Consider the following 26957-nt stretch of genomic DNA (forward strand, 5'->3'; position numbering starts at 1 on the left):
TGACGTGTCGGCTGCATGTCCCGTCGACCTCCTGACCTCTGGTGACACTCGGTAAACAGATGCTGCAGATGACTGTACTGGGACTTATGAGCTGGGAACCAATGGGACCACAGCATGAAGCCCCACCGACCCCAAGTCCAGACTTCTGCTCGGTGGGTTTTAAATGTGAAACTGAGAAATTCTTTGGTTTTATTGTAACTGATATTTTATGAGAGTGATCACATTTTTTGTAAGCCTGTAAAATATTAGCTGATGTCAGCTTTAGTTTTAAACAAGACTTCTTAATTCAATTAATTTCCCTTTAAGTAAAAAACTCCCTTTTCTTAATGATCAGATTAAAACCTTTTCAAACTGTGAGTGAAACTGCTGAAATGATTCTACTGCTTCAGATTTCTGTTTTCTATCTAATAACCGTGGAGCTTGTCAAAGACCACTTCCTGTTTACTACTGACAGAGACAGACAGAGAGAAAGAGAGACTGACAGACAGACAGACACAGAGAGAAAGAGAGAGAGAGAGACAGACAGACAGACAGACACAGAGAGAAAGAGAGAGAGAGAGACAGACAGACAGACAGAGAGAAAGAGAGAAAGACAGAGAGAAAGAGAGACAGACAGACAGACACAGAGAGAAAGAGAGAGAGACAGACAGACAGACAGACAGACACAGAGAGAAAGAGAGAGAGACAGACAGACAGACAGAGAATCAAATGAAATCCGATCTGTTTGCAGTCTTGTTTAAACGAGCATGTGGATTCGTGGACGACCTCTGACCTCACTTCCTGTTCCTCTGGGCTCAGGATCAGGGCCTCTCAGGTGGGAGGAGCCTGGCAGCAGCTCGCTACACCAAAACAAAGAGTCGAGAACCAATGAGAACGATTTGCTGCTTGAAGGAAAGAACAGAACTAAACCTGCAGGAAACTGAAACTGACTGAAAACCCAGAGGAGACAAAGTGTCTCCAGCAGAACCAGTTTGAGTTCCATGGACCAGAGGAAAAGAGGCTGCTGGTTCTAATCTGCAGCTCCTCCAGGTGACCACAACTGAAGAGGAAATTCATCTTCACTCTTTTCATTACATTCCTGGAGAACATTTCCCCTCAACATAAGACTGTGTGAAACAACCTTAGCTAAGGAGAAATTCAACCTTAAGTGTCACATTTAAAACGTGTGTCTTCTTCCACTGCTGCTTTCACGAATCATTCAGGATGTAAGTCTTTACATATATTTCATGTTATGTTAATCGATACTTGACTGTAATTGTTGGATTTACTATCTGCCGTGTCTCATGACGGATCACCACTGTAAACACCGTGCTCACACCAGGGCCACGGCCAGCAGCAGGGGCTTATGGGTAAACGCCTTCTACCAGGTCAAGGTTCAAATGTGTGGACAGATTTCCAGAGAACATGGCGGCGGTTTGATGTTTAACACAGCAGTGAGCTATCAACAGCACAGAGTGACGACGAGGGAACTCAGGGTTATCATCAGAAACTCATGAAGCGTTTCAACGGCTCCAGATCTGGTAAACAGAGGAAGTGTGGACTGCTGATGAGCACCAGGCAGGTAGAGGGCGCTGCTCTCCACAAACTGAGGTGGAACTCTGAAGAGCAGATCCAGAAAACAGAAAGTCCATCCTCTGAAGAACAAAGAGCGACAGAGAGCAACAGGCCTGATGGGAAATGTGGTTTCCATTTGTATAAGATTTATTTCATCTCAGCAGTTGATGAGAAAAACATAATAGTTTTTTTTTACAGATAATATACATATCTACATATCTGTATATCAGTGTGGTAGGACACAGAGTTTAATGAGCGTCACAAACTATATTATCTGCTCATAAAAAACTTGAAGTATCAAGCCGCTAAAGGGGGCGAGCTGTTATATGACTTTATATTTAAATATATTACAGTATAAAGCACATTCATCGGCTGCTTTGTAAACTGATCATGAATCTGTGGTCCCCTGATCGGAGACCCGGTCGTCCTCTGTCTTCACGGTGTCTTCACGGTGTCTTCAGGTTTCAGTCCTGAGACGAAGCCGAGGATCAGAACCAACATGCTCACGTTTGTATTTCATCTGCAGAAGAACACCTTCATCTTTTACACGTCTGAACTCAGTGTTGAAGGAAAATAGATCAAAGGAGTTGCCTCATAGATTAAAGGACGTTTGGTCATGTGTTCGATTTCTGCTCCTCTCTCGTCTGTCAATCAAACCCATTAACAACCGTGATTGGACATTAATCTCGGAGCAGGATTGTATTTATGCATCATGTGTGTGTCATCATGTGTGTGTCATCATGTGTGTGTCATCAGGTCAGAAGTGGATGGGAGGTTTCTCTGAGGTCATGTGATCGGACTAAACAGCCTCATGTCTCCTGTTTCTTCTCTCTGAAGCCGAGTCTCCAGTGTCCTGACGGAGTCTCGTCCTCTTCAATGCTCCGTCTGTCTCGCCTTCACGTGGCCACAGCGATCCCGGGCCTCTCGCCTGTCCTGCTCCCATTGTCCCTCGGCTACAGGAGGAGGGACCGAAACCAACACTGCCGATCCCGCTCGGATTCAATATGGCCGAGATCTGACACCATGTGAAGCGCCGACCCGCCTTCTCTCAGAGGGATCCTGTTGCTCAGGTGCAGCTCGCCATCGGACAGGAGGAGGAGGGGGGACAGGAGGAGGAGGGGGGACAGGAGGAGACAGGAGGGACAGGAGGGGACAAAGAGGAGGACGGAATCCCTGACGCACTGAAGTCAGAGGTTCAGCCGCTTCACCTCCCGGACGAGGAAGTTAAATGTTTCCACACCGGTTCAGCCTCTTCAACACTGAAGCTGAAACTCAACAGAAGGTGAAAGTTACAAGCTGAAGTTCTATGTAACGACCAGGAAGCAGGTGAAGACATGTCCAACAGGTGGAGACGGAGACATTACGATTAAGATGCATTTATTTGTCCCAAACACAGACACTCATGCAGGTAGGGAAATTTAATCTCTGCTTTTGACCATCTGGTGCAGGACACACAGAGCAGTGAGCAGCCATGTACGGCGCTCGGGGAGCTGATGTTGGGGGAGTAAGATGCCTTGCTCAGGGGCACTAGACAGGGTAGGGAGACTCTTGGAGTTTTGGACAGATCAATCCAGGTTCGTCTTTTTGTTGTTTCTCCGTGGAGTCGAACCAGAGACCTTCTCTGCCCATAGTCCAAGTTTCTGCCACTAGTACACCGCCTCTCCTATGACATGTTCAACAGGTGGAGACGGAGACGGAGACATGTCCAACAGGTGGAGCTGTGTGGGTCCGAAGACTGAACCTGAAGTGAGGCCAATCATCTGGTGAGGTGAAGGTCATGAACCCGTCCTTCTCCAGGTTAGCAGATGGGACATGTTTGTCCAAGCTGGTTTCTGTTTGGTATTCATATACAGATGAGGTTCTGCTGAGTTTGGATCCAGTCCACACATGGTGTCTGTTACTGTTGGACTTTGCAGCTGAAGTTTGTTGAAGGTCTTCAGAGGTGATGAACCTGAGGAAACAGGACGAGGTGACGGAGGAGACACGTCCAGCTCCTGGGAAATAAACATGGACGCTAGTCAGGATGAACTGTTCATGCGACCACACGGACGTTAACCCTCTGCTGCTAACAGCGCTAACGTTAGCTTCAGTCTGAGACTTGTCAAGTGAAAATGTCCTGATAACAAAAGTCAAACTGGTCCTCAACATACAGCTGAGGTACACACACAGACACACACAGGAAACCGCTCCATTATTCCATAAGGCCGAACACTCATCTGGACGATGTGTCTGGAATCTGATGTGACATGGATCATATTAATAACACGTCCACAAGTTAGAATCTAGTTTAAAGTCCAGGACGAGCAGACAGACACACAAAGCAGTGGACATGTTGGAATAACGTCATCCTTCATCCTGGGGAAGTCAAGTCAAATATTAAAACTTTATTTAGATTAAACTTTATTTATTAAGATTCAGTGGATCGCTCCTGCCCCCTGGTGGAGGTCAAACTTCACTCCAGGAGAAGAGGCAGTGTCATGCGCTCTTAAATTAGTTATTAAGAATGATAATCATGTTTAGAGAAAGCAGACCTGTGTGACGTGAATATTAGTTTCATAACCATTAATTTAATTCATCTTTAAATCTGACCTGAATTCACAAAACAGTCATCTACTGCAAACACTGGTCTTACACTTTCAGGCTCAGTCATGATGTAGATATAAAAGTGTTTCATATATTCATGCAACTCAGATTTGTTTGCATGAACATGTTCTACATTTATATATATTTGATTTACTGTTAACGTTTTGACTTGTTGAAAGCTGGAACTCTCCGGTTCAGCTCCATGTTTTTCAGGCTCTTTTATCATCGGTTGAAGAATCGTTTATTTTGTGGAAACAAACTGATCAGATGAACCAGACTCAGTTTTCAACTAAGATTTATTGGAGCCACATACTTTAGTTAAAATATTACAAACAATCATGAACAGTAATTTTACAATAAATTAAAATCTTTTGGGTATTTACAGCAGATCTGAGGCCGGCAGCCTTCATCACAGAATAAAAGCTGGAGCCGCCCGTCAGCGTCCGAACATCTCCTGCGAGGCGTAGGTCATGTAGAGGAAGCCGTCCTCGTCCTGGTGGTCCTTGTACACCTGGGCCATGGTGAGGGACATGCTGCTCAGCCCACTGTTGTTCACCAGCAGGTAGAAGGCCTGAGTGGGCAGCAGAGCCATCCTGTTCCTGTGGGGGGGGGCAGAATACAAAGGGTGGTCATCATCCACAAGCATCACGGCCTCGCCGACGCCACGACGCACACGTGTCCCACAATGCACTTTGCACTAACCTCAGTGCAAAGACTGTCGAGAAGATCTGGTTTAAAACTGTTCAATTCAAAACCGACTGAGTTTAAAACTCGTACATATGAGTCAAACTACATTTACTCAAACTACTGATATTATGAAGCCTTTTTCCACATGAATGAACCACTGACATGTTCCTGACATGTTCCGTGTGGGAGAACAAACGTCTGAGTCAGTGTCTCTGGACATGTTCTGGATCTTCTCCTGCAGCCTCCTGGTAACATGTGTGTAACATGTCAGAGTGAGTCCATGTGAGGAACCAGCAGGACAATGTGTGGAAGCTTCCCAGTGAGCGAGTGGACGTGTTGATGAGGTTTCTAACACGTGACGTGAAACATGAAGAACACAAACATCTCAGGATGAAGAAGAGGAGCCGGACACGTAGAAGATGAAGACGTCAACTTGGAAACACGAGGAGATTCCAGATCTTCTGGTGATGAGGGCCGACGCCGGTGTGGATGAGATGTAAACAACAACACTGATCTGTCCACAGCAGAGTTTATACGTCATGTCCCGCCTCCTGCTGCTCTACAGGCTCCGCCCCTGCTGCTCTACAGGCTCCGCCCCTCACCTGGAGGTGACATCAGGTGTCACATATGTGACACTTGATGTCACCAACTCCTTCACACTAAAACTGTAGCTGTACATATCCATGATGGACACATTTTGATGAGACGTGTTTTGGCGCCCCCTCTGGTCTGACACGGTACTGAACCACCAGGCTCAGACAGATTCATCCCAGGTCAAGACTTTTAAACTCCTCCAATCTGACATATGTACTTAGGGTCTATGGTTTATTATATTTTAATACTTTGGTTAAATTTGTTCATACAATTTATGTTCCATTTAATGTTATATTTTGCTCGTGTATTATTTGGAGCATTGCTAGAAGGGAGCATGTGACCTGAGCATTTCACTGCCAGCGACTTCTAAATGAAACCCTCACATGACAAAGTCTTCAATGACCAGCTTACCATTGAATAACATGGCCCATACGTTTCATACAAGCCAGAGAATTATTAATAAAGTTTGAACTCAGAGTTTCAGGGTTTGACATCCGTCATTACAACATTGAGAACTAAAAATAAATTAAAGTTTAAATTACCATTACGGGAAAAACCCTTCATATACATCTATGAAAACACATTTAAGTTGAACGTTTTTCTTATCACAACAAATCAAATTTTGTACTTCTACAATTTTTTAGATTAATTGTCACTTGTTGGCTGGAGAAACTTGTTTTAAGTGTTAAACCAACTAATTATTAATTTAAATATTTGAAATTGGGGTTAATGTTCAACCCTAAACCGCTCAACACAAACAGAACAATGTGCTCAGAGGAAATTGTGAATTTAAAGTTGAATGAAGTGTAGTTATCCAGCTTGAGTCACAGAACACTGTTCACCCCCCCCCCCCCCCATAGTACTGAAGAGATAGTCGCGATGCATATCTGTGAATTAACACTTCAAGTTATTTACAACTCACCTCTGACCTTAATTTTTGTATGATTTACATTCATGACTGACACACACGCACGCGCACGTTGGTACCTGATGATGGTGATGAACTGCGTCATGCTGAGCTCGTGAGGAACCAGGAACTTGGTTTTATCCAGAGGAGGAAGAAACTTCTCTCTGTCGAACCGCTCGATGATGACCTGAGTCAGAGGAGACACCTCATCAACACAACACGTTCACACAGTACAGTAACACACCAACACAGTAACACACCAACACAGTAACACACTATAACTTGACCTCATCAGTGCAGACTGCCCGGGATCGACCCGACAGCAGAGGTGAGTCAGAGGAGAAACCTCGTCAACACAACAAGTTAACACCAACACGTTAACACGTGTCTCTAAGTTGTGTGATTGTGTAATCAGCTGTCACTCACCGGGATCTTATTGGGGAACTTGGCTCTGATTCCCGCCACCTCCTGCCTCCTGGTGGCTGCGGAGAGAACAACACGTGGTCACTTCATGTCAGTGGATCAGGGGATCAAAAGGTTTTTAAGACTTTTACCGAAACTCTTCCGCAGTTTGAACGGTTTGTTCTGCAGCTGAGGCTTTTCTAACGGAGGCATCGTGCGTGTGAGTCCGTGCGTGTGTGATGGAAGCCGCTGCCCGCGCTCGGCTGTTATATACACGAGGAGGAGGAGGAGGAGGAGGAGCAGCTGGACACGATCAGCTGATTAACACGTGGAGCAGGAGTCAATCATCTGTTTAATAAAGTGAGAGGAGGAGTTTCTATAAACACAAATATACTGATATGATCAAAATTATATATACAGTCACTGATCATCTTTATATACAGTCACTGATCATCTGTATATACAGTCACTGATCATCTTTATATACAGTCACTGATCCTCTTTATATACAGTCACTGATCATCTTTATATACAGTCACTGATCATCTTTATATAAAGTCACTGATCATCTTTATATAAAGTCACTGATCCTCTTTATATACAGTCACTGATCCTCTTTATATACAGTCACTGATCATCTATAGATACAGTCACTGATCATCTTTATATACAGTCACTGATCATCTTTATATAAAGTCACTGATCATCTTTATATAAAGTCACTGATCATCTTTATATACAGTCACTGATCATCTTTATATCCCTGTTGGTCTTTATCTTCATCGTTTGTATAGTGTGTAAACTAGTTTATAAAGTATGAATTAGTTGTTATGATGGAGACAAATAATAATAACAGATTTGTTATTTACGAGAGAATGTTTTAATGTGAAGGTGCGAGGCGGAAGTGCCGGTGTTTCCGGTGTCTCTCCGGTTCTCCGGTAGCTCCAGGCTCAGACCGGAGCTCCGTCGATTGGACCGTTCATGGACGACTGTTCCCGCCTGAGGAGGTTTCACTGAGGCGGTCGAGATCCGAAGCGGAGCCACCTCTCCCGGCCTGGCCATGGACGAGCAGGCGGGCCCCGGTGTCTTCTTCGGCGGCAGCAACAGCCCGGGTCTGGCCGGCGGTGTCAGAGCTCCGAAGCCCGGGGACGGTGTCGGAGAAGCGGCCCGAGCTCACTACAGCGTCCCGGGGATTCTCCACTTCCTCCAGCACGAGTGGGCCCGCGTGGAGGTGCAGCGGGCGCAGTGGGAGGTGGAGCGGGCCGAGCTGCAGGTGAGTGACCGACACTCGCGCTCCATCGTCGGACAAGGTGTCGCTAGCTACGCTCCGCTGAACGCGGGGAACGCTGAGCCAAAGCGCGTTTAAGAAGGAGGAGATTAATGGCGTCGCCGCTGGTCGGTGGATTTATTTAGAGGATAAAGAAAGACTCGTTATTTATTTTGAGTGTTAAAGACACGAAGATGAATTCGGCCTCGTTGTGGGTCAGTGAACATCTAGACTTCTGGACATTATTCTACTTTTCTGGACGCTTGTCTGGGTTTGACGCTGCCTGTGGAGCTGTTGTGTTCCCACTGAATGACGCACATTCACATCGAAGTTCTGCTGCGACACAGGCTCGTTAGCTCCATCAAATCAGAGCCGAACCACACAACGAGCTCCTCTGGATCCAGAACCGGGTTCAAATCATGTTCCTGCTGCTTGTGGGTCCGCGTCGAACCGGAAGAGGCCGAATGTCCCAATATTTACATGTAGTCTGGATCAGTCTGAACCAGATCAGTTCATTCATGATAACAGGTCGTGTGTGTGTGTTAGTGTGTGTCTGCATGTAATGTGTCAGTGTGTGTTAGTGTGTGTCTGTGTTAGAATGTGTGTTAGTGTGCGAGCGTGTGTTAGTGTATGAGCGTGTGTTAATATGTGTGCGTGATAGTGTATGAGCGTGTCGGTGTGGGTGGGTGTGTGAGTCTGTGTGTGTGAGTCTGTGTGTGTGAGTCTGTGTGTGTGTGTTACTGTGTGTTAGTGTGCGTGTGTGTGTGTTACGGTTGGGTAGGTCTGTGTTGTTGAACCAGTCCAGTTTGTTCTTGAATATCTGGTCTAATTATAATAATAACACATTTTATTTAATGAAGACTTTTACGTTTCAACACGTTTGATTAAAAGTTAAATCTTTAATCAATTCAGAAGTTTGACCATTATTGATTCTGATCGACTCTTAGTTTCATTAATAAACAGATGGTCTGAGACCAGGAGGGTTCATGTCTGTCCCACATGTCCCACATGTCCCACATGGCATAGCAAAGACAAATGTAAACAATGTCAGCTGTAAAGACAACATGACGCTGCAGCAGTTTCCTGCTCTGATGTCACATCAGCTGACCAATGGTGTGATGATAGAGCCTCCATGGAGCCAGTCACCCGCTGAGTGTTAATGATGCTCCTCTGGAGAACTTCTAGAGATGGTCTAGTTTGTGTGATGCAGCTGTTTGGCTCCGTCCAGTCGAGGAGCCTCCGGGTGTTTACTTATTAGCGTGTCTGTGTGCGTGTGTGTGATTCACGCACGCACACAGTTTGACACGTTCACATTCCTCCACACCCTGTTATGCACAAACACACACAAGTTAAACCTGATCTAAATTCAGTGATGTCAGACGTGAGGAGAGGTGGACTGTTCCAGCTGGTGGGTGGAGCTAACCGTGCTATGACTCAAGTTCAGAAGACGTAGTTTTGATTTGTTTGTTGTGTCACGTGATCTGTTTACGGCCTGATGGGTCGAAGCAGCCAATCAGGACGGTGAGATGCTGCTTAGAGAACTTCACACAGTGAATGAGTCTGTTGTCCGGTGGAGGTGAAGTCCTGATGACACCTTGAGGAGGTTTCTTCTTACGAGGCCCGGCCCACGCTCCTGTAACTCAGCCTCTCCTGTGAATCTGTGTAAAGCTGCTCTGTAAGGAACGTGAGGAGGAGCAGGCCCCGAGGAGGTGCAGGCCTCGAGGAGGAGCAGGCCTCGAGGAGGAGCAGGCCTGAGGAGGAGCAGGCCTGAGGAGGAGCAGGCCTCGAGGAGGTGCAGGCCTCGAGGAGGAGCAGGCCTCGAGGAGGAGCAGGCCTCGAGGAGGAGCAGGCCTCGAGGAGGAGCAGGCCTCGAGGAAGAGCAGGCCTCGAGGAAGAGCAGGCCTCCGGGAGGAGCAGGCCTCGGGGAGGAGCAGGCCTCGAGGAGGTCCAGGCCTCCGGGAGATGCAGGCCTCCGGGAGGAGCAGGCCTCGGGGAGGAGCAGGCCTCGAGGAGGTCCAGGCCTCCAGGAGATGCAGGCCTCCAGGAGATGCAGGCCTCGAGGAGGAGCAGGCCTCGAGGAGGTGCAGGTCTTGAGGAGGAGCAGGCCTTGAGGAGGTGCAGGTCTCGAGGAGGAGCAGGCCTCGAGGAGGAGCAGGCCTTGAGGAAGAGCAGGCCTCCGGGAGGAGCAGGCCTCGGGGAGGAGCAGGCCTTGAGGAGGTGCAGGCCTTGAGGAGGTGCAGGTCTTGAGGAGGAGCAGGCCTTGAGGAGGTGCAGGTCTTGAGGAGGAGCAGGCCTTGAGGAGGTGCAGGCCTTGAGGAGGTGCAGGTCTTGAGGAGGAGCAGGCCTTGAGGAGGTGCAGGCCTTGAGGTGGTGCAGGTCTTGAGGAGCAGGTCTCGAGGAGGTCCAGGCCACGAGGAGGTCCAGGCCTCGAGGAGGTGCAGGCCTCGAGGAGGTGCAGGCCTCGAGGAGGTGCAGGCCTCCAGGAGGTGCAGGCCTCGAGGAGGAGCAGGCCCCGGGGAGGAGCAGGCCCCGGGAAGGAGCAGGCCCCGGGGAGGAGCAGGCCTCGGGACATAAGAGCCTTGCCCAGTCAGACTGGGGTTTATCCTTCTTCTCAGCAGTGGAATGCTGAGGGCCTCCTGAAGGTCTTGTCTGAGAAGACATTGAGCCTGTAGATGTATTCAGGTCACACAGTCGGGTGAACAGGGTGTGGTGGGACATTGATGGTGTTTAAAGAAGTCTCAGGGGACTGTCTCTTAACTTCAGCCATAGTTGTGAAGGTGTTTTAAAAGACCACTGATGTCTCAGTCCAGGAAGCGTTTGGTTGAAGTTCACGTCTTTTGAGGACAACTTCCAGAGTTTGACTTTAATGTTCATGTTCATTAAAGGATCAGGAGTCCAGAACACAAGCTATAAGGACCAATGTTAAACTAAATTATATAATAATGATTTCTTTCTGCTCCACATTTACTTGGTGAACCTCAGATGTTGGATTATAACACAACAGCAGCTGTTGATGATGAAATCAAACAGCACAGATGTTTCATCACGTCTTCACCAGGACTTTGGTTCAGAGTGAGAGTGTGGAGCGACCCACTTCTACTGTGACCCACTTCCTCGTGTGTGTGTGTGTGTGTGTGTGTGTGTGTGTGTGTGTGTGTGTGTGTGTGTGTGTGTGTGTGTGTGTGTGTGTGTGTGTGTGTGTGTGTGTGTGTGTGTGTGTGTGTGTGTGTGTGTGTGTGTGTGTGTGTGTGTGTGTGTGTGTGCAGTCCATGAGTGTGTTAAATGGCCTGGAACCTCTCATCCTCTACGCACACGCACAAACACACACTGAACAATTCGACTTGTGAACCAGTGTCAGAACTGACACAGGCCCCGCCTCCTTCTCTGAGATGTCAGATGTTCCCATCATGAACCAGACGGAGGAACCGGTCGCTCACGCAGATCGGAGCTGGATTCTGTCTGAACACTTTTTATGATTTAAAAAATAAATGAATCATAAATTCTGCTGACCTGGTTTTTAAAGTGAGAGCCACAGGATCTAGCATCAGAGGAGAAGTCAGTGAAGCAGATGTTCTTTCATCCAGGGAACATCTGCACCTGCATGTAGACGTCCGCTCACACAGGGCTCAGGCTGAAACAATGACCTTTGACCTCTGCTGGTTCACGACCTGACGCCTTCTCTTCTGCGTCACTTCCCCTTGACCTCGGTTGGTCACATGTTGTCTGTTCCCACAGCGCAGAGCGTCCGCCTCATGTTCCAGCCAGGAGCCTGGTCGGTCACAAGTCTCCCATCAGTCCTCCACACTGGTCATTCCCACTGTCCAACTTCCCAGGAGGCTTTGGGCCCCTTTGACTGGTGGATGGCTGCCGTGGCCTGGACACCTGCTGACCCGTGGAGACGGATTGAGAGTCTTAGGGTCAGAAGTCGTAGACCCGTCGTTTTCAGCATATCAAAGGTTTTCCTGATCTCCCAGGCCGGTTGGCAATCTGATCTTAATCTGATCTTAATCTGATCTTAATCTGATCTTAATCTGATCTTAATCTGATAAACCTTAAGTGGCCACGGCAGAACGAACATTTCAAAATAAAACATCCTGGAAATGATGAGACAGCAGTTAGGCAGTCGGGGGGGGGGGGCATGGTCCAGATTGTCTGGCCACACGTTCATAACAATCTGAAAACGTATAACTTGTCTTATTAAAACATCTCAACCCTTTTCAGCATTTCACGTTGTTGCTTCATTGTGCCCTCTGTAAGAGGTTAAGAGATTAAATAGAAGTTATGTTTATTAAGGATTAATAACCTGTTTCCTCCAGGCTCAGATGGCCTTCCTGCAGGGGGAGAGGCGGGGGCAGGAGAACCTGAAGAAAGACCTGGTGAGACGCATCAAGATGCTGGAGTACGCTCTGAAGCAGGAGCGGTGAGTGGAACTCAACCCTCAGTCATCGTGCTTAGAGAGGAGTCAATGGGAAATCTCAATGTAGAGAATTATAGATCAGAACAGTGTTTGAAATAAAACGTGTGTGTTATCGTCCTCAGGGCTAAATACCATAAAGTGAAATATGGAACCGACCTGAACCAGGGGGAGATCAAAGCTCCGAGTTACGACTCAGGTAAGACTCACCTGTCTCTCTGATTGGTCAGTGGTCACATGTCTTGTCAGAGGCTTCTGGTTCTGCTCTCTGATTGGTCTGTGGAGGTGTCTCCACACCAGGAGGTCAGAGGTCACAAGGTCCTCCTGCTCCCAGTAGGGCTGAACGATTTGGGAAAATAATCTAATTGCGATTTTTTTCCCCAAATATTGCGATTGCGATTTAATATGCGATTTTTTTATTTTATCTTCTTTTTCCCCCCCAAAAAATCATAATGAATGATTTAAATATGACCAACACAATATTAGATACATTTACTGTACAATATTCTTTCCCACATTTTAATTTAACGGCTCATTACAGAAACAAGAACAACAAATCAGTGTGCATTTAAGTAATTTAATCAAAGTCATTGTAAGTATAAACACAAGGCATGCACTTTTTATAACCTGTGTGCAAAAGTTACCATCCTGAGAAAAACATTTTTTAAATTATAGTCTTACTGCTCCCAAGTCAGTAACATTTCCAGTGTTGGTTAAGGATACTATATTCTATATACGTATTCTGAATACTTGGATTACTTCCACATTGAATTGCATTTTATAAGTGTTGGAATGCGGCGTTGTTATAGTAAGTGGAGCAGCAGCAGTTTAAGCTCTGTGTCCGCGGATGCGGAAGGGCAGCGTGCGGATCAGCAGCTCCGTAGATTCCCGTTCATGTCCGGGTGGACGTGCAGCAGTATAGAGGCGCCGGGCCTCAGCAGGAACACCCCCATGCTGAACACCTCCGTCTCGCAGATGTGCATGTAGGTGACCGGGGGGCTCTGGAGCCCCGCCGCCCCGGAGCATGGCTTGCTTTTCCGGGGAGCGATTTTCAGGTCCGCCGCCCGCTACGCGGTCAGCAGCAGGATGAGCTCGCTCTGTGAGTCCGCCACGTCGGCCGAAGAATTTAGGTCCCTGTGTAGATGATGCAGGCTTGCTTCGCTATCTTCTTGATCAGAGGAGTTTTGTTGTTCCGCGGCATTCTTGCTGCGGGTGAGGACAGCAGCCCAGTGCCCTACCTTCTTTCGCACGTTTTAATCGCGCATGTTGCGATTAGAAAATCGCGTTTTATCATATCGCGATTTTATCGCAAATGCAATTAATCGTTCAGCCCTAGCTCCCAGCACTCTGCTGTCAGATCAGCAGCAGCAGAAGAACCACACTGAACCCAGAGCTGTTTATCAGTCGATACAAGTCAGCTGATCTGAGTCCTTCAGACATGATCCTGAGGCGTTTCTGTTTGAAACAACCTAAAAACATCTTTGACAAACATTCATTTAACATTTCTTAGATTGGTCCATGTCCCATCTGCTAACATGGAGGAGGGGTATATACTGCTGCCAGCCACCAGGGGGCGATCGACCTGCTTTAGATTGACTTCGCGAGTGGACATGTCGTCCATCTTTATTTACTGACACAGGAGTTAAGTGACCTCAGATCTGCCTCGTCTCAGCAGGGCGCCTCCCTGTGGACATGATGTGCACAGCTCAGAGGAGAGTCGCTCTGGGACAAACGTTCACGTGTCATTTGACTTGAGGCTGAACCTCTGTGGCGCTCTGAGAATTCATGTTTGTATAGAAACATGTTTGTGATTGTGTGTTTGTGATTGTGTGTTTGTGTGTCTCTGTGTCAGATGAGGGGAACGAGAGTGAAGCTCCCAGTTCTCCAAACAGCAGCCATCAGCTCAGCTGGAAACAAGGACGCCAGCTGCTCCGACAGTGAGTAAACACTGTGTGTGTGTGTGTGTTTGTGCGTGTGTGTTCGTGTGCGTGTGTGTTCGTGTGTGTGTGTGTGTGTGTCCGGGCCAAGTTGGGTTCAGTAGCATCATTGTGAGGAAACGTTGACTCTGACCATCACATGCACAGAGAGGATCTGACTGAAGCAGCAAGAACACAAATGAGCTTCATTTATAAAACAGGTCAGATGTTCATCAGGTTTTTCTTCACCACATATTTTCTGGAGTTGTACAGTCGTGAATATTGAATGTTGGAGATGGAGACGTCCTGTGAGCTTCTTCACATTGTGCACCTGATGTTTCTACAGCTGTTTTCACACTTGAACTGAACCACTGACGTGTTCCTCACATGTTCCTCACATGTTCTGCAGGTTCTGTCTGTGAGAACAAATGTCTGAGTCAGTGTCTGGACGTGTTCTGGATCTTCTCCTGCAGCCTCCTGTAAAATGTCTCTAACATGTCACGTCAACATGGAGAGACGAGGAGACTCCAGATCTTTTGGTGACTCGCAGTGTCACTGTGCTGCAGCAGCGTGTGTGTGTGTGTGTGTGTGTGTGTATGGGGTGTGTGTGTGTTGCCAGTGAATGGAGGATTGTGTGGAGGCCTCCTGCGATCGGAGAGGCTGGTACAGATGGAGGGAGGCTGACCTCTCTCTCTCTCTCTCTCTCTCTCTCTGGGAACAAACACTTGATGTTGTTCAGAGAACTCGTTCGCCCACTCAGGAGAAGCGAGCGGTCGGGTCTCAGTGTCGTGTTCGTCCAGGGTGAAGGTATCGTAGAGTTTAACTTCAGGTGTTAATGATAGAATGTTGGTTCATTTCTGAGCTACAGCTGCGGCCATCGAACATACCATGGCGTGTTATTAACGTGTAATTAACGTGTTGATGTGTGGTTCTTTTGTCCACCACTGACACAACAATGGTAAAGCTCATATTCACAGTTTGTCTCATAGATCCTAACAAGCTGCAACATCCTGTCCCTGGGACAGAGTGCTGCTGGGATTTAAAGGTTGTGTGTGTCTGTCTCTGTGAACATCACAGTGTGTGAGGCTTCCCTCTACTGGAGCTGTGTGTTGTTGAGTAGCTCGTTCTCCTTCTCTTTGACTCTTTGCGTACCAGAGCTCGACCCACCTATCAGCTGGTGAATGAGGATCGACTGATTTGTTCAGATTCATGAACTCTCTGTGTTCAGGTCTTTGTTCTGATCGTGTCCAGTTGGTTGAATTTAGGGAAAGATAAATGTTTGTGATGAAGTCTTCACACGAGGATGAAACGTTTCCTGAAGTCAGCAGCAGGTTGTCGGGTCCGACTCGTCACAACAACAGGAACATGTGGGGAGCATTCAGGCGAGGGGCGGAGCCTGTAGAGCAGCAAGACGTCCACACTGACCCACTGTCTGTGCCCTGCCCCCCCCCCCCCCCCCCAGGTACCTGCAGGAGGTGGGCTACACCGACACTGTCCTGGACGTGAAGTCTCAGCGGGTGAGAGCGCTGCTCGGTCTGACCCAGGACTCCACAGAGAAGAGACCCGAACCCATGGTCAACGGCACAGAGGGGTCTTCACTGAGGGACGAGGCCATGGTCAGGTACCATGTGACCCACACAAACACACTTCACTCAAACAAACCATCTGTCTTCTGTAAACTCTGCTGTAGACTAACACCCCCCCCCCGACAGTAAACCCGACATGTCGGACTCAGCCGCCGTGCTGGAGGCGTTCAAGTTCATAGAGAGCGCCGCGGCAGAGTTCAGCGACGAGGACGAGGAGGAGGACGAGGAAGAGAGAGACAAAACCCTGGACCTGGCTACAGTACGACAACACACACACACACACACACACACAAGCTGCACTTTGTCCGTCTGTCTTGTGAACTTGATATCCTAGGAACATCCCGACAGACTTTCTTCATATTTGGTCCAAACTTTCAGTTCCACTCAAAGACAGCCTGGCTAGAATGTGGAGGTCAAAGGTCAAATAGTTCAGGTTCTCTTTTGAACTTTGTCGGTGCCACAGTTTCATCATTTTGTAACTTTTACCAGATAGTGAAGAAGAAGCCGTCGTCGACTCCGTCCTCCACGACCTCTGACCTCAGCGACACCGAGGAGGCGCTGAAGGGTTTCGACTTCCTGGCCGGTCCAGACGAGCTGGACGGGTCGGCTGAGTCCAGGTGCGGCGAGGACAGTGGAGAGTGGGGTAAGAGAGAGAGTGGTGCTGATTGACTCAGGCTCCGCCCACACCACGACACAAACTCATCACTGTTGCCATGGTTACATCAGAGACTTGTGTAAACGCTGCTGGTTTCATTTTAGAGTTTGAGTCCGAAACGGAGACGTTCTCTCTCCTGATTGGTTCTCATCAGTCACATGACTCGACTACCAGCGGTGAACACAAAGCATCGCTAACACTTCCTGTCAGTTACACTTCCTGTCAGTAACGCTTCCTGTCAGTAACGCTTCCTGTCAGTACACTTCCTGTCAGTAACGCTTCCTGTCAGTACACTTCCTGTCAGTAACACTTCCTGTCAGTAACGCTTCCTGTCAGTACACTTCCTGTCAGTGACGCTTCCTTTCAGTTACACTTCCTGTCAGTAACGCTTCCTGTCAGTAACGCTTCCTGTCAGTACACTTCCTGTCAGTAACACTTCCTGTCAGTACACTTCCTGTCAGTTACACTTCCTGTCAGTAACGCTTCCTGTCAGTAACGCTTCCTGTCAGTAACGCTTCCTGTCAGTGACGCTTCCTTTCAGTTACACTTCCTGTCAGTAACGCTTCCTGTCAGTAACGCTTCCTGTCAGTACACTTCCTGTCAGTAACACTTCCTGTCAGTACACTTCCTGTCAGTAACACTTCCTGTCAGTAACGCTTCCTGTCAGTAACGCTTCCTGTCAGTAACACTTCCTGTCAGTAACACTTCCTGTCAGTAACACTTCCTGTCAGTAACGCTTCCTGTCAGTAACGCTTCCTGTCAGTACACTTCCTGTCAGTAACACTTCCTGTCAGTACACTTCCTGTCAGTAACGCTTCCTGTCAGTAACGCTTCCTGTCAGTAACGCTTCCTGTCAGTAACACTTCCTGTCAGTAACACTTCCTGTCAGTACAGTTCCTGTCAGTAACACTTCCTGTCAGTAACACTTCCTGTCAGTAACGCTTCCTGTCAGTAACACTTCCTGTCAGTACACTTCCTGTCAGTAACACTTCCTGTCAGTAACACTTCCTGTCAGTAATACTTCCTGTCAGTGACGCTTCCTTTCAGTTACACTTCCTGTCAGTAACGCTTCCTGTCAGTAACACTTCCTGTCAGTAGCGCTTCCTGTCAGTAACGCTTCCTTTCAGTTACACTTCCTGTCAGTGACGCTTCCTGTCAGTACACTTCCTGTCAGTAACGCTTCCTGTCAGTAACGCTTCCTGTCAGTACACTTCCTGTCAGTAACACTTCCTGTCAGTAACGCTTCCTGTCAGTAACGCTTCCTGTCAGTAACGCTTCCTGTCAGTACACTTCCTGTCAGTAACGCTTCCTGTCAGTAACGCTTCCTGTCAGTAACACTTCCTGTCAGTAACGCTTCCTGTCAGTAACGCTTCCTGTCAGTAGCGCTTCCTGTCAGTAATGCTTCCTATCAGTACACTTCCTGTCAGTAACACTTCCTGTCAGTAACGCTTCCTGTCAGTACACTTCCTGTCAGTAACGCTTCCTGTCAGTAACGCTTCCTGTCAGTGACGCTTCCTTTCAGTTACACTTCCTGTCAGTAACGCTTCCTGTCAGTACACTTCCTGTCAGTAACGCTTCCTGTCAGTAACACTTCCTGTCAGTGACGCTTCTTTTCAGTTACACTTCCTGTCAGTAACGCTTCCTGTCAGTGACGCTTCCTTTCAGTTACACTTCCTGTCAGTAACGCTTCCTGTCAGTACACTTCCTGTCAGTAACGCTTCCTGTCAGTACACTTCCTGTCAGTAACGCTTCCTGTCAGTAACACTTCCTGTCAGTAACGCTTCCTGTCAGTAACGCTTCCTGTCAGTACACTTCCTGTCAGTAACACTTCCTGTCAGTACACTTCCTGTCAGTACACTTCCTGTCAGTAACACTTCCTGTCAGTACAGTTCCTGTCAGTAACACTTCCTGTCAGTAACACTTCCTGTCAGTACACTTCCTGTCAGTACAGTTCACCTCGTGGTCATGTGACATGTGTTTTCAGGCGTGTTTAATAACTAATAAAAAAAGATTAAAGTTGAATCTGAGTTAAGAACCAGCTGGAGGCTCCGCCCCCTGCCCCGCCCCCTGACTCTATTCATACCTCCTCCGCTTTACCCAGAACACCCCAGTTTGCCACTGTTACTTAGCAACGCATTCACTGTAGACATAACGCTGCCCCACGCAGATCATGACTCAGCTCTTCACAGTCCAGATGGTTTAGTGCTGACTCAGCAGCAGGACTCTGCTGTTTCTGTTTCCTCAGGAAACAGTTTCCTGAACGAGCTGGCTGTTGATTGGTGTTTACAGCAGCCAATAGCACAGCATGTGTGTCACGCCCCCATCAGGCGGCTTCAGGAGTCATTTCACTTAAACACAAGTTTCTCCAAATCAGATGAGTCACAAACTACAGAAGCACAAAACCCCTCTTCCTCTTCCTCTTCCTCCTCCTCTTCCTCTTCCTCCTCTTCCTCCTGTTCCTCCTCTTCCTCCTCCTCTTCCTCCTCCTCTTCCTGTTCCTCTTCTTCCTCCTCCTCTTTTGCTTCCTCCTCTTCCTCCTCCTCTTCCTCCTCCTTCTCTTCCTTCTCTTCCTCCTCCTCTTCCTCTTCCTCCTCTTCCTCCTCCTCCTCCTGTCCTGCAGAGAAGGAGGCGTGTCCTCTGGGGGAGCTGTCGTGGGACGTGGACCAGGGCCTGATAGCTCAGCTGAAGGAGCAGTACAAGAAGGAGCGAAAGGGGAAGAAGGGAATAAAGAGTAAGTTCTGCAGCATCCTCTGTTTCATCTCTTCTTCATCTTGATCTTTGTGTGTCTGTGTCACTCTGGTTCCTCCGGGTGTCGTCACACCGACGCGCTCTTACTCTGAAAAACCAGGTTCAGCTCGTTGTCAGGTTGAGTTAAAAAGCATTTTTAGATAATTAATAGTCACAGTGACGAGGTGTCAGAGTCAAGAGTCTCAGGTGCTCAAGAAGAAACCCTCAAAGATTAAAGTCATAAATTAACAAGTAAAAAGTCTGAATATTCTCTGAGATCATAAACTCATAAATAAACCAAATAGAAGCGGTTTTGTTTTGAAGAGGAGCCACAGTGAGGCAGGAACGACCTTTATGACCACAGAGGTCGTGAACACCAGCGGGGGGGCACGGACAGCCGTCATCAGATCTTCATTTCTTTACCTTCGTTTTCCTGATGTCTAAAGTTTTTTCGTCTCTGGCCCAAACATGGTTCCTCTTCCTTCCTTTGATCTATTTCCCTCTTCCTCCTCCTCTTCCTCCCCGTCTGTCCCTCCTCTTCCTGCTCCAGGACCAAACCGGTCGAAGCTTCAGGACATGCTGGCCACCCTGCGTGACGCCGAGGAACTTCCCTCGATGCAGCCTCCTGTGACGCCTCCATCACGGCCCAGTGTGCCCAGACTCACCAGTGAGCAGGAGGCGGGACGCCCCGACGACGGTGAGCTTCCCTCCTCCTCATTGGTCCACTCATGAGAAGGTGAAGGTTGAAGTGTTTCTAACCAGGTGGACCCACCTTGTGTTCACAGAGACGATGACCTACCTGCCGGCGTCTGGGAAAGCGCTCGTCCTGGGCCGAGTGGACGAGGCGGTTTCTAACGAGCTCGGACTGGGAGAACTGGGAGAACTGGCCGGACTGACGGTCGCCAACGAAGCCGAATCCCTGGCGTACGACGTGAGTCTCGTTAATGATTTAATTCAATCATTAATGTTTATACGCCTTGAAAGCCCAAAGACCATTCACTGATAAACCAGGTTCCTGTTGCAATCAGACCTTTGAATCCTAATCTGTGTGGTTCTCTTTGGATTAATAACTTGACCTCCTGATTCTCTCTGAATTATGAACACAAGTGAAAAGTTCCTCCCACAGTTTTAGTTTTGAAGTTTCTCTGAGGCCTGGTTTCACTGGCTCCTCCCTCAGATCACCAGCAACCAGGACGCCCTGAGGAAAACCTGGAACCCCAAGTTCACCCTGCGGAGCCACTTCGACTCGGTGCGGAGTCTGGCCTTCCACCCGGTGGAGCCGGTCCTGGTCACCGCCTCCGAGGACCACACCATCAAACTGTGGAACCTCCAGAAGACGGCGCCCGCCAAGAAGTGAGGCCCCGACCGGTCGCACAAATATTCACCATCATAAAGTCGAGTCAGGGAAGATTAATAAATACAAATTTAACTCTTTTCTGTCATCGACCAGATGTGCAGCTTTAGATGTGGAGCCCATCTACACATTCAGAGCCCACAGGTGAGATCCTGTTCCCCTGTTCACCTGTTCACCTGTTTACCTGTTCACCTGTTCACCTGTTCCCCCGTTCCCCCGTTCACCCGTTCCCCTGTTTACCCGTTTACCCGTTTACCCGTTCCCCTGTTCCCCTGTTTACCTGTTCCCCTGTTCCCCTGTTCCCCTGTTCCCCTGTTCCCCTGTTCACCTGTTCCCCTGTTCCCCTGTTCCCCTGTTCCCCTGTTCACCTGTTCCCCTGTTCCCCTGTTCCCCTGTTCACCTGTTCCCCTGTTCCCCTGTTCACCTGTTCCCCTGTTCCCCTGTTCCCCTGTTCCCCTGTTCCCCTGTTCCCCTGTTCCCCTGTTCCCCTGTTCACCTGTTCACCTGTTCCCCTGTTCCCCTGTTCCCCTGTTCACCTGTTCACCTGTTCACCTGTTCCCCTGTTCCCCTGTTCACCTGTTCCCCGTTCCCCGTTCCCCTGTTCCCCTGTTCCCCTGTTCCCCTGTTCCCCTGTTCCCCGTTCCCCGTTCCCCTGTTCCCCTGTTCACCTGTTCACCTGTTCCCCTGTTCCCCTGTTCCCCTGTTCCCCTGTTCCCCTGTTCCCCTGTTCCCCTGTTCACCTGTTCACCTGTTCACCTGTTCCCCTGTTCCCCTGTTCACCTGTTCCCCGTTCCCCGTTCCCCTGTTCCCCTGTTCACCTGTTCCCCTGTTCCCCTGTTCCCCTGTTCCCCTGTTCCCCTGTTCCCCTGTTCCCCTGTTCCCCTGTTCACCTGTTCACCTGTTCCCCTGTTCCCCTGTTCACCTGTTCCCCGTTCCCCGTTCCCCTGTTCCCCTGTTCACCTGTTCCCCTGTTCCCCTGTTCCCCTGTTCCCCTGTTCACCTGTTCCCCTGTTCCCCTGTTCCCCTGTTCACCTGTTCCCCTGTTCCCCTGTTCACCTGTTCACCTGTTCCCCTGTTCCCCTGTTCACCTGTTCCCCTGTTCCCCTGTTCACCTGTTCACCTGTTCCCCTGTTCCCCTGTTCACCTGTTCCCCGTTCCCCGTTCCCCGTTCCCCTGTTCCCCTGTTCCCCCGTACCCCCGTTCCCCCGTTCCCCCGTTCCCCCGTTCCCCCGTTCCCCCGTTCCCCCGTTCACCCGTTCCCCGTTCCCCGTTCCCCTGTTCCCCTGTTCCCCTGTTCACCTGTTCCCCTGTTCCCCTGTTCCCCTGTTCCCCTGTTCCCCTGTTCCCCCGTTCCCCCGTTCCCCCGTTCCCCCGTTCCCCCGTTCACCCGTTCCCCTGTTCACCTGTTCACCTGTTCCCCTGTTCCCCTGTTCACCTGTTCACCTGTTCCCCTGTTCCCCTGTTCCCCTGTTCCCCTGTTCCCCTGTTCACCTGTTTACCTGTTTACCTGTTTACCTGTTTACCTGTTCCCCTGTTCACCTGTTCACCTGTTCCCCTGTTCCCCTGTTCCCCTGTTCACCTGTTCACCTGTTCACCTGTTTACCTGTTTACCTGTTCACCTGTTTACCGCACTCACTGAACTGAAACACCACTGAACGCTGGATATTACCCATGATCCTCTGCTTCCTGAACCTGAAGAGCTGCTGCTGTAACAAATCCACTAAACTCTGTTCAGAATCCTTCATGTTTCTCAGTTTCCTGCTGAATATTGGAGATAAACTCTGGTTTTAATAACTTCAGAGTCTTTTTAACTGATCTCAGTTCAGCTTCAGTCTTCAGCTGCAGCTGGTGGTGACAGTTTGTGACTCTTACTTTGAAGTTGATAGTTAAACCATCTTCTTCTTCCTGTGCAGCGGCGCCGTCCTGTGCGTCACCGTGAGCTCCAGTGGAGACCAATGCTTCAGTGGGGGGGTGGACGGCACCGTTCAGAGCTGGAACATGCCCAGCCCCAGCATCGACCCCTACGACTCATATGGTACCTTCCAGTTTAACATCCGCGCACGCAGCAATGCATTCTGGGTCAAAGAAAGTGAACATGAAAAAGAAATAAAGAATAAAACCAATGGAAAAAAGTGACATGAAATAAGAAACTAAAATAAAGAACGTGGAACCTTTTCGACCTGATGTTTGTTTGGAGACGTGTTTGTTTTCACCTCCATGTTTGTGTGTTTGCTGCTGCAGAGTCCTCCGTCCTGCGGGGGGCGCTGTGTGGTCATACGGACGCTGTGTGGGGGGTGGTCTACAGCTCGGCTCATCACCGCCTCCTCTCCTGCTCGGCGGACGGGACGCTGCGGCTCTGGAACGCCGCCGACACCTCGCCGGCTCTCGCCGTGTTCAATGAGCAAGGAGGTGAGAGCCGCCGACCTGTAGCGCCACCAACAGGCCGAAAGTAGATCAACCCCTGAAGCTAAGAAACTGCAGCTATCGACTATGATTGATAACGGATTATTGATTACTCTTGATCTTTAACATATGAAATATTTGTTTCCCTTAAAATTCTCCCTGAAGAAGCGTTGAATAATAATAATAATAATATATAATAATACAGGTGGTCACCTGATGTGTGTGTGTGTCTGTGTGTGTGTGTGTGTGTGTCTGTGTGTGTGTCTCAGAGCTCGGTGTTCCCACCTCCGTGGACCTGGTGAGCAGCGAGCCGGCCCACATGGTGACCTCCTTCACCTCGGGACACATCGGCCTCTTCAACATGGAGACCCAGCAGCTCGTCCTGAGGCTGGACTCAGCCGGAGCGCCAGGTGAGTCCGCCGGCCAATCACAGCGTCCACATTCCGCTGACACGTTGACGTCACATGATAACGTTGGCCCCTCCTCCCACAGAGGCTCCCTGCAAGATCAACAAAGTGCTGAGTCATCCCACGCTGCCCATCACCATCACGGCGCAGGAGGACCGCCACATCCAGTTCTTTGATAACAACACAGGTAGGACGCCGTGGACACAGCGTCATGTGACCAGAGGGGAACTTTTCAAAATAAAATGTTGTTTGACTTTAATTTGAAGGTAAACTGATCCACTCGATGGTCGCTCACCTGGACGCTGTGACCTGTCTCGCTGTGGATCCCAACGGACTGTACCTCATGTCTGGAAGTAAGTACTCACCTGTACTACTACCAGAGTACTACATTACTATACTGCAGTACTGTGTATAAAGAGTCTCTCTCTCTCTCTCTCCCTCTCTCTCTCTCCTCCCAGGTCATGATTGTTCTATCCGTCTGTGGAACATGGAAAGTAAAACCTGTATCCAGGAGTTCACGGCTCACCGTAAGAAGTTTGAGGACTCGATCCACGACGTGGCGTTCCATCCGACCAGGTGCTACATCGGCAGCGCCGGTGCAGACGCGCTCGCCAAAGTTTTTGTATGATCCGAGACGGACTGGAGCTCGGTGGACTGTGTGTTGGAAGAAGGGTGGAGTCTCTGGTCAGAGGGTGGAGTTTGATTGGACAGCGAAACAGGAACCTGAGCTCCTCCCTGTCCCCGCCCACCTCCAGGACTCCGGCTGGCCTGGGTCACAGAAACAAACCAACCTCTGGATGAGAAGCCGAATGACAGGAAACTGTCACAGGTCACAACGCGTCATGATAATGTGCCTTCAGCTCGGACTCCACTTCCTGCTTCTCATGAGTTTGCTGGGATTTTTTAATTTTATTTTGAAGTTAGGTTTTAGGTCGAGACGAGGGAGACGTTGAGAGGATGGGGCGGAGCTACACTCTGTAAGGTCACGTAGAGTCTTTGAGTCTGAAACTGAGACTTTAGTAAAAAGGTGACGCAGACGTTCTCTTCCTGATTGGTTCTCATCAGTCACATGACTCGACTAGCAGCGGTGAACACATCGCTAACACTTCCTGTCAGTAACACTTCCTGTCAGAGTCACTTCCTGTCAGAGTCACTTCCTGTCAGTAACACTTCCTGTCAGAGTCACTTCCCCCTCATCATCACTGCTCCTCCTTCAGAGGAGTTTCTCTTACTAAGCAACCAACTGCAGAGGAGACAATCTACTTCCTGTTTACATCACATGACCAGTGTGCGTGAACGGTCATGTGACGGGTTTTCAGGTCTGTTGGTGTGGGCGGAGCTAAAATGCTTGTTCGGACAGAGGTTGTTTTAAAATTCTAAACGTCACGGTGTCAGTGTTTTGAGTTGATGTGGAACAGGAAGTGACCCGAGCACGTCTCATGTGAAACAGAGGAGCGAGTGTTGAGCTCCATCGATCATTGATTATTGGAGCGATTTGATTTCTCACAAATTCATGATTTTAATCTCTTTGAGAGTTGTATACTGTGTATTTTTTTTGGTACGATAAACCCAATCGTCGTGTGATTTCCAACAGAAGATGAACTTCTTTCTGTTGTGGAAGCTCTGCAGCTCGTGGACGACTCCGAGTCTCTGTAAACACGTCTCGGTTCCAGGTGCCAAACAAACTGACGTCTTTCATTCAGAAACAACGTGGTGGTAACGACGCTTCATTTGAAACCTGTTTGAATTTTATATTAATTGTTAAAATCCTGAAGCTTTGCTCTTCTATTTCTTTGACTTCAGTTGCTTCAAGTATTTATTATGACGTAAAACACCAAATGGAACCAGAGAGATGAGATGATTCCTGCTAAACAGACAGCTAGCTGTTGTTGCTAATGCTAATTAGCTTTTCTTTACATCTTGTGTGTTGTGTCGTTATTATTTGGATCAGTTATTATTATTTTTTTTACGTGTTTAGCGACGTGTCTGATACAGATCGATATTTTTTTAAGGTTTTTCTCAGTTTTTCTTGAAAGTGACGTTTCTTCTTTCTGGGTTTCTGTTGCTTGTTGTGAGGTCACATGACTTCACAGCCATCACTGTCAAACCTTTTCAATTTACCAAATTCTCTGAAGCTGTTTTCTGGAAACGTCCTTTACGTAAACGGTGTAAAAAGGGTAAACAGATGTTTGTACAGTGTTTAGTTTCTAAATTTAAATCTATTTATTGACCTGGTGAATTAAGGGAAACTTTAACTGTAAAGTGAAAGTCTGAATAGTTTTCTGATGTTTGAGCCGAGAGAAGAAAATGTTCCCGTGAAGACACAGACTTTACATCAGCTTTGAAATCGTGGTGAAAGTGAACAAACTGTTTTTGAATTTCTTTTCTGAAGCTCAACACCTCAGACGACTGAATCTTTAAAACCGGTTCTGACCAATGCCACGTCTTTTAGGTACATTTCTAAAACATGAACGATTGAAAACAGTCGTCAGGGTGTGGTCATGTGACCTGTGAGTGAGTCACTGTGAGGAACCAGCAGGACAATGTGTGGAAGCTTCCCAGTGAGCAAGTGGACGTGTTGATGAGGTTTCTAACACGTGACGTGAAACTGAAGAACACAAACATCTCAGGATGAAGAAGAGGAGCCGGACACGTAGAAGATGAAGACGTCCACTTGGAAACACGAGGAGGTTCCAGATCTTCTGGTGATGAGGGCCGACTCCGGTGTGGAGGAGCTGTAAACAACAACACTGATCTGTCCACAGCAGAGTTTATACGTCATGTCCCGCCTCCTGCTGCTCTGCAGGCTCCGCCCCTCGCCTGGATGTTCCTGTTTGAAGGAGTGGGACCCGACAACCTGCTGCTGCTTCTTCACAAACACTAACTACACAACATGAAGTTTTAAACAGTTCCTGTGTAGAGGAGTTGTTCTGAGTCTGTTTCTCGTTCCTCGGAGTATAAAAGTTTATGTTCTAAACTTTAGTTAATTTCAGTTTTGATCAACAAACAGAAATCATTTATTCTTCATCTCATTTAACATTCAACACTGGTGATAAAACCGTTACCATGGAAAGCAGACGTTGGCAGCTGATTTTATTTTGTCTTTAGTGTAAATAAGTGTTATTGTTGATGTGTACAGTGACACTACAGAGAAAATATAGAAGCTAATCTGTACATAAACTGTGGTTTCGTTTTCCATGTTTTTATTTTGACAGATTTATCAGTAACAACAATAAAGAAATATGTTGTGTATCGGTGTTTGTGTTGTTTTAACTGAACTTTATTTTTCTGTACAGCTTTACAAAGTGAACACAACAGCACCCACAATTTATTCATTACCTTTTATAAAATGTTTGTTTAAAAAACATATAAAACATTTCATGAAAATAAAAACACCAGAGGAAATCAGATATAAAGAAACTGATCTGTTCAGTTAAATCACATTAACACGTTTACCTGTAGTTACTCTACTCGGAGATCTGAGAAAAAACTAAAGAAATC

At 48.2% G+C, this 26957-nt stretch overlaps 2 protein-coding genes and 1 long non-coding RNA gene across 10 annotated transcripts in view; 2 read left to right on the forward strand and 1 right to left on the reverse strand.

Moving 5' to 3' along the window:
* Positions 1-6180, forward strand: part of LOC128437339 (uncharacterized) — a 6235-nt gene extending 55 nt beyond the window's left edge. The window contains exons 1-6 of one of the 8 annotated variants that reach the window (XR_008338199.1): positions 1-152; positions 799-1205; positions 2311-3128; positions 3236-3351; positions 3471-3711; positions 4523-6177. The exon at positions 1-152 is cut by the window's left edge and continues 55 nt beyond it. This is a non-coding gene — a long non-coding RNA (uncharacterized LOC128437339). Of the gene's footprint in view, positions 153-798; positions 1206-2310; positions 3712-4522 lie in introns of all 8 variants that reach the window. The other 7 variants (XR_008338195.1, XR_008338194.1, XR_008338196.1 and 4 more) reach the window with 7 other exon arrangements.
* On the reverse strand, positions 4448-7022 carry map1lc3c (microtubule-associated protein 1 light chain 3 gamma). Its single transcript, XM_053419449.1, has 4 exons — positions 6880-7022; positions 6752-6807; positions 6406-6512; positions 4448-4736 (listed from the first exon to the last, which is right to left on the reverse strand). Exons 1-4 carry the CDS (start codon positions 6938-6940, stop codon positions 4574-4576), a joined length of 387 nt encoding a protein of 128 aa, XP_053275424.1. The 5' UTR covers positions 6941-7022; the 3' UTR covers positions 4448-4573.
* Positions 7023-7493: 471 nt separating this feature from the next.
* On the forward strand, positions 7494-26708 carry strn (striatin, calmodulin binding protein). The gene is made up of 18 exons (XM_053419739.1): positions 7494-8000; positions 12311-12414; positions 12534-12607; positions 14261-14345; positions 15787-15945; positions 16037-16169; positions 16400-16553; positions 19186-19296; positions 19843-19989; positions 20078-20223; positions 20470-20645; positions 20743-20790; positions 22560-22681; positions 22888-23055; positions 23319-23459; positions 23542-23643; positions 23723-23809; positions 23915-26708. Exons 1-18 carry the CDS (start codon positions 7788-7790, stop codon positions 24082-24084), a joined length of 2340 nt encoding a protein of 779 aa, XP_053275714.1. The 5' UTR covers positions 7494-7787; the 3' UTR covers positions 24085-26708.
* Positions 26709-26957: the final 249 nt, after the last annotated feature.

The sequence above is a fragment of the Pleuronectes platessa genome, chromosome 3, assembly GCF_947347685.1.
Source record: "Pleuronectes platessa chromosome 3, fPlePla1.1, whole genome shotgun sequence".
Taxonomy (NCBI): Eukaryota; Metazoa; Chordata; class Actinopteri; order Pleuronectiformes; family Pleuronectidae; genus Pleuronectes; species Pleuronectes platessa.

Coding starts and splice junctions, on each gene's coding strand:
- map1lc3c (XM_053419449.1), bottom strand. CDS start 6,940: ATGCCTCCGTTAGAAAAGCCTCAGCTGCAGAACAAACCGTTCAAACTG. Junction 6,808..6,879: donor CAAACTGCGGAAGAGTTTCG/GTAAAAGTCTTA, acceptor TTCTCTCCGCAG/CCACCAGGAGGCAGGAGGTG. Junction 4,737..6,405: donor CAGTTCATCACCATCATCAG/GTACCAACGTGC, acceptor CCCCCCCCACAG/GAACAGGATGGCTCTGCTGC.
- strn (XM_053419739.1), top strand. CDS start 7,788: ATGGACGAGCAGGCGGGCCCCGGTGTCTTCTTCGGCGGCAGCAACAGC. Junction 20,646..20,742: donor AAGACGGCGCCCGCCAAGAA/GTGAGGCCCCGA, acceptor GTCATCGACCAG/ATGTGCAGCTTTAGATGTGG. Junction 22,682..22,887: donor CGACCCCTACGACTCATATG/GTACCTTCCAGT, acceptor TTGCTGCTGCAG/AGTCCTCCGTCCTGCGGGGG.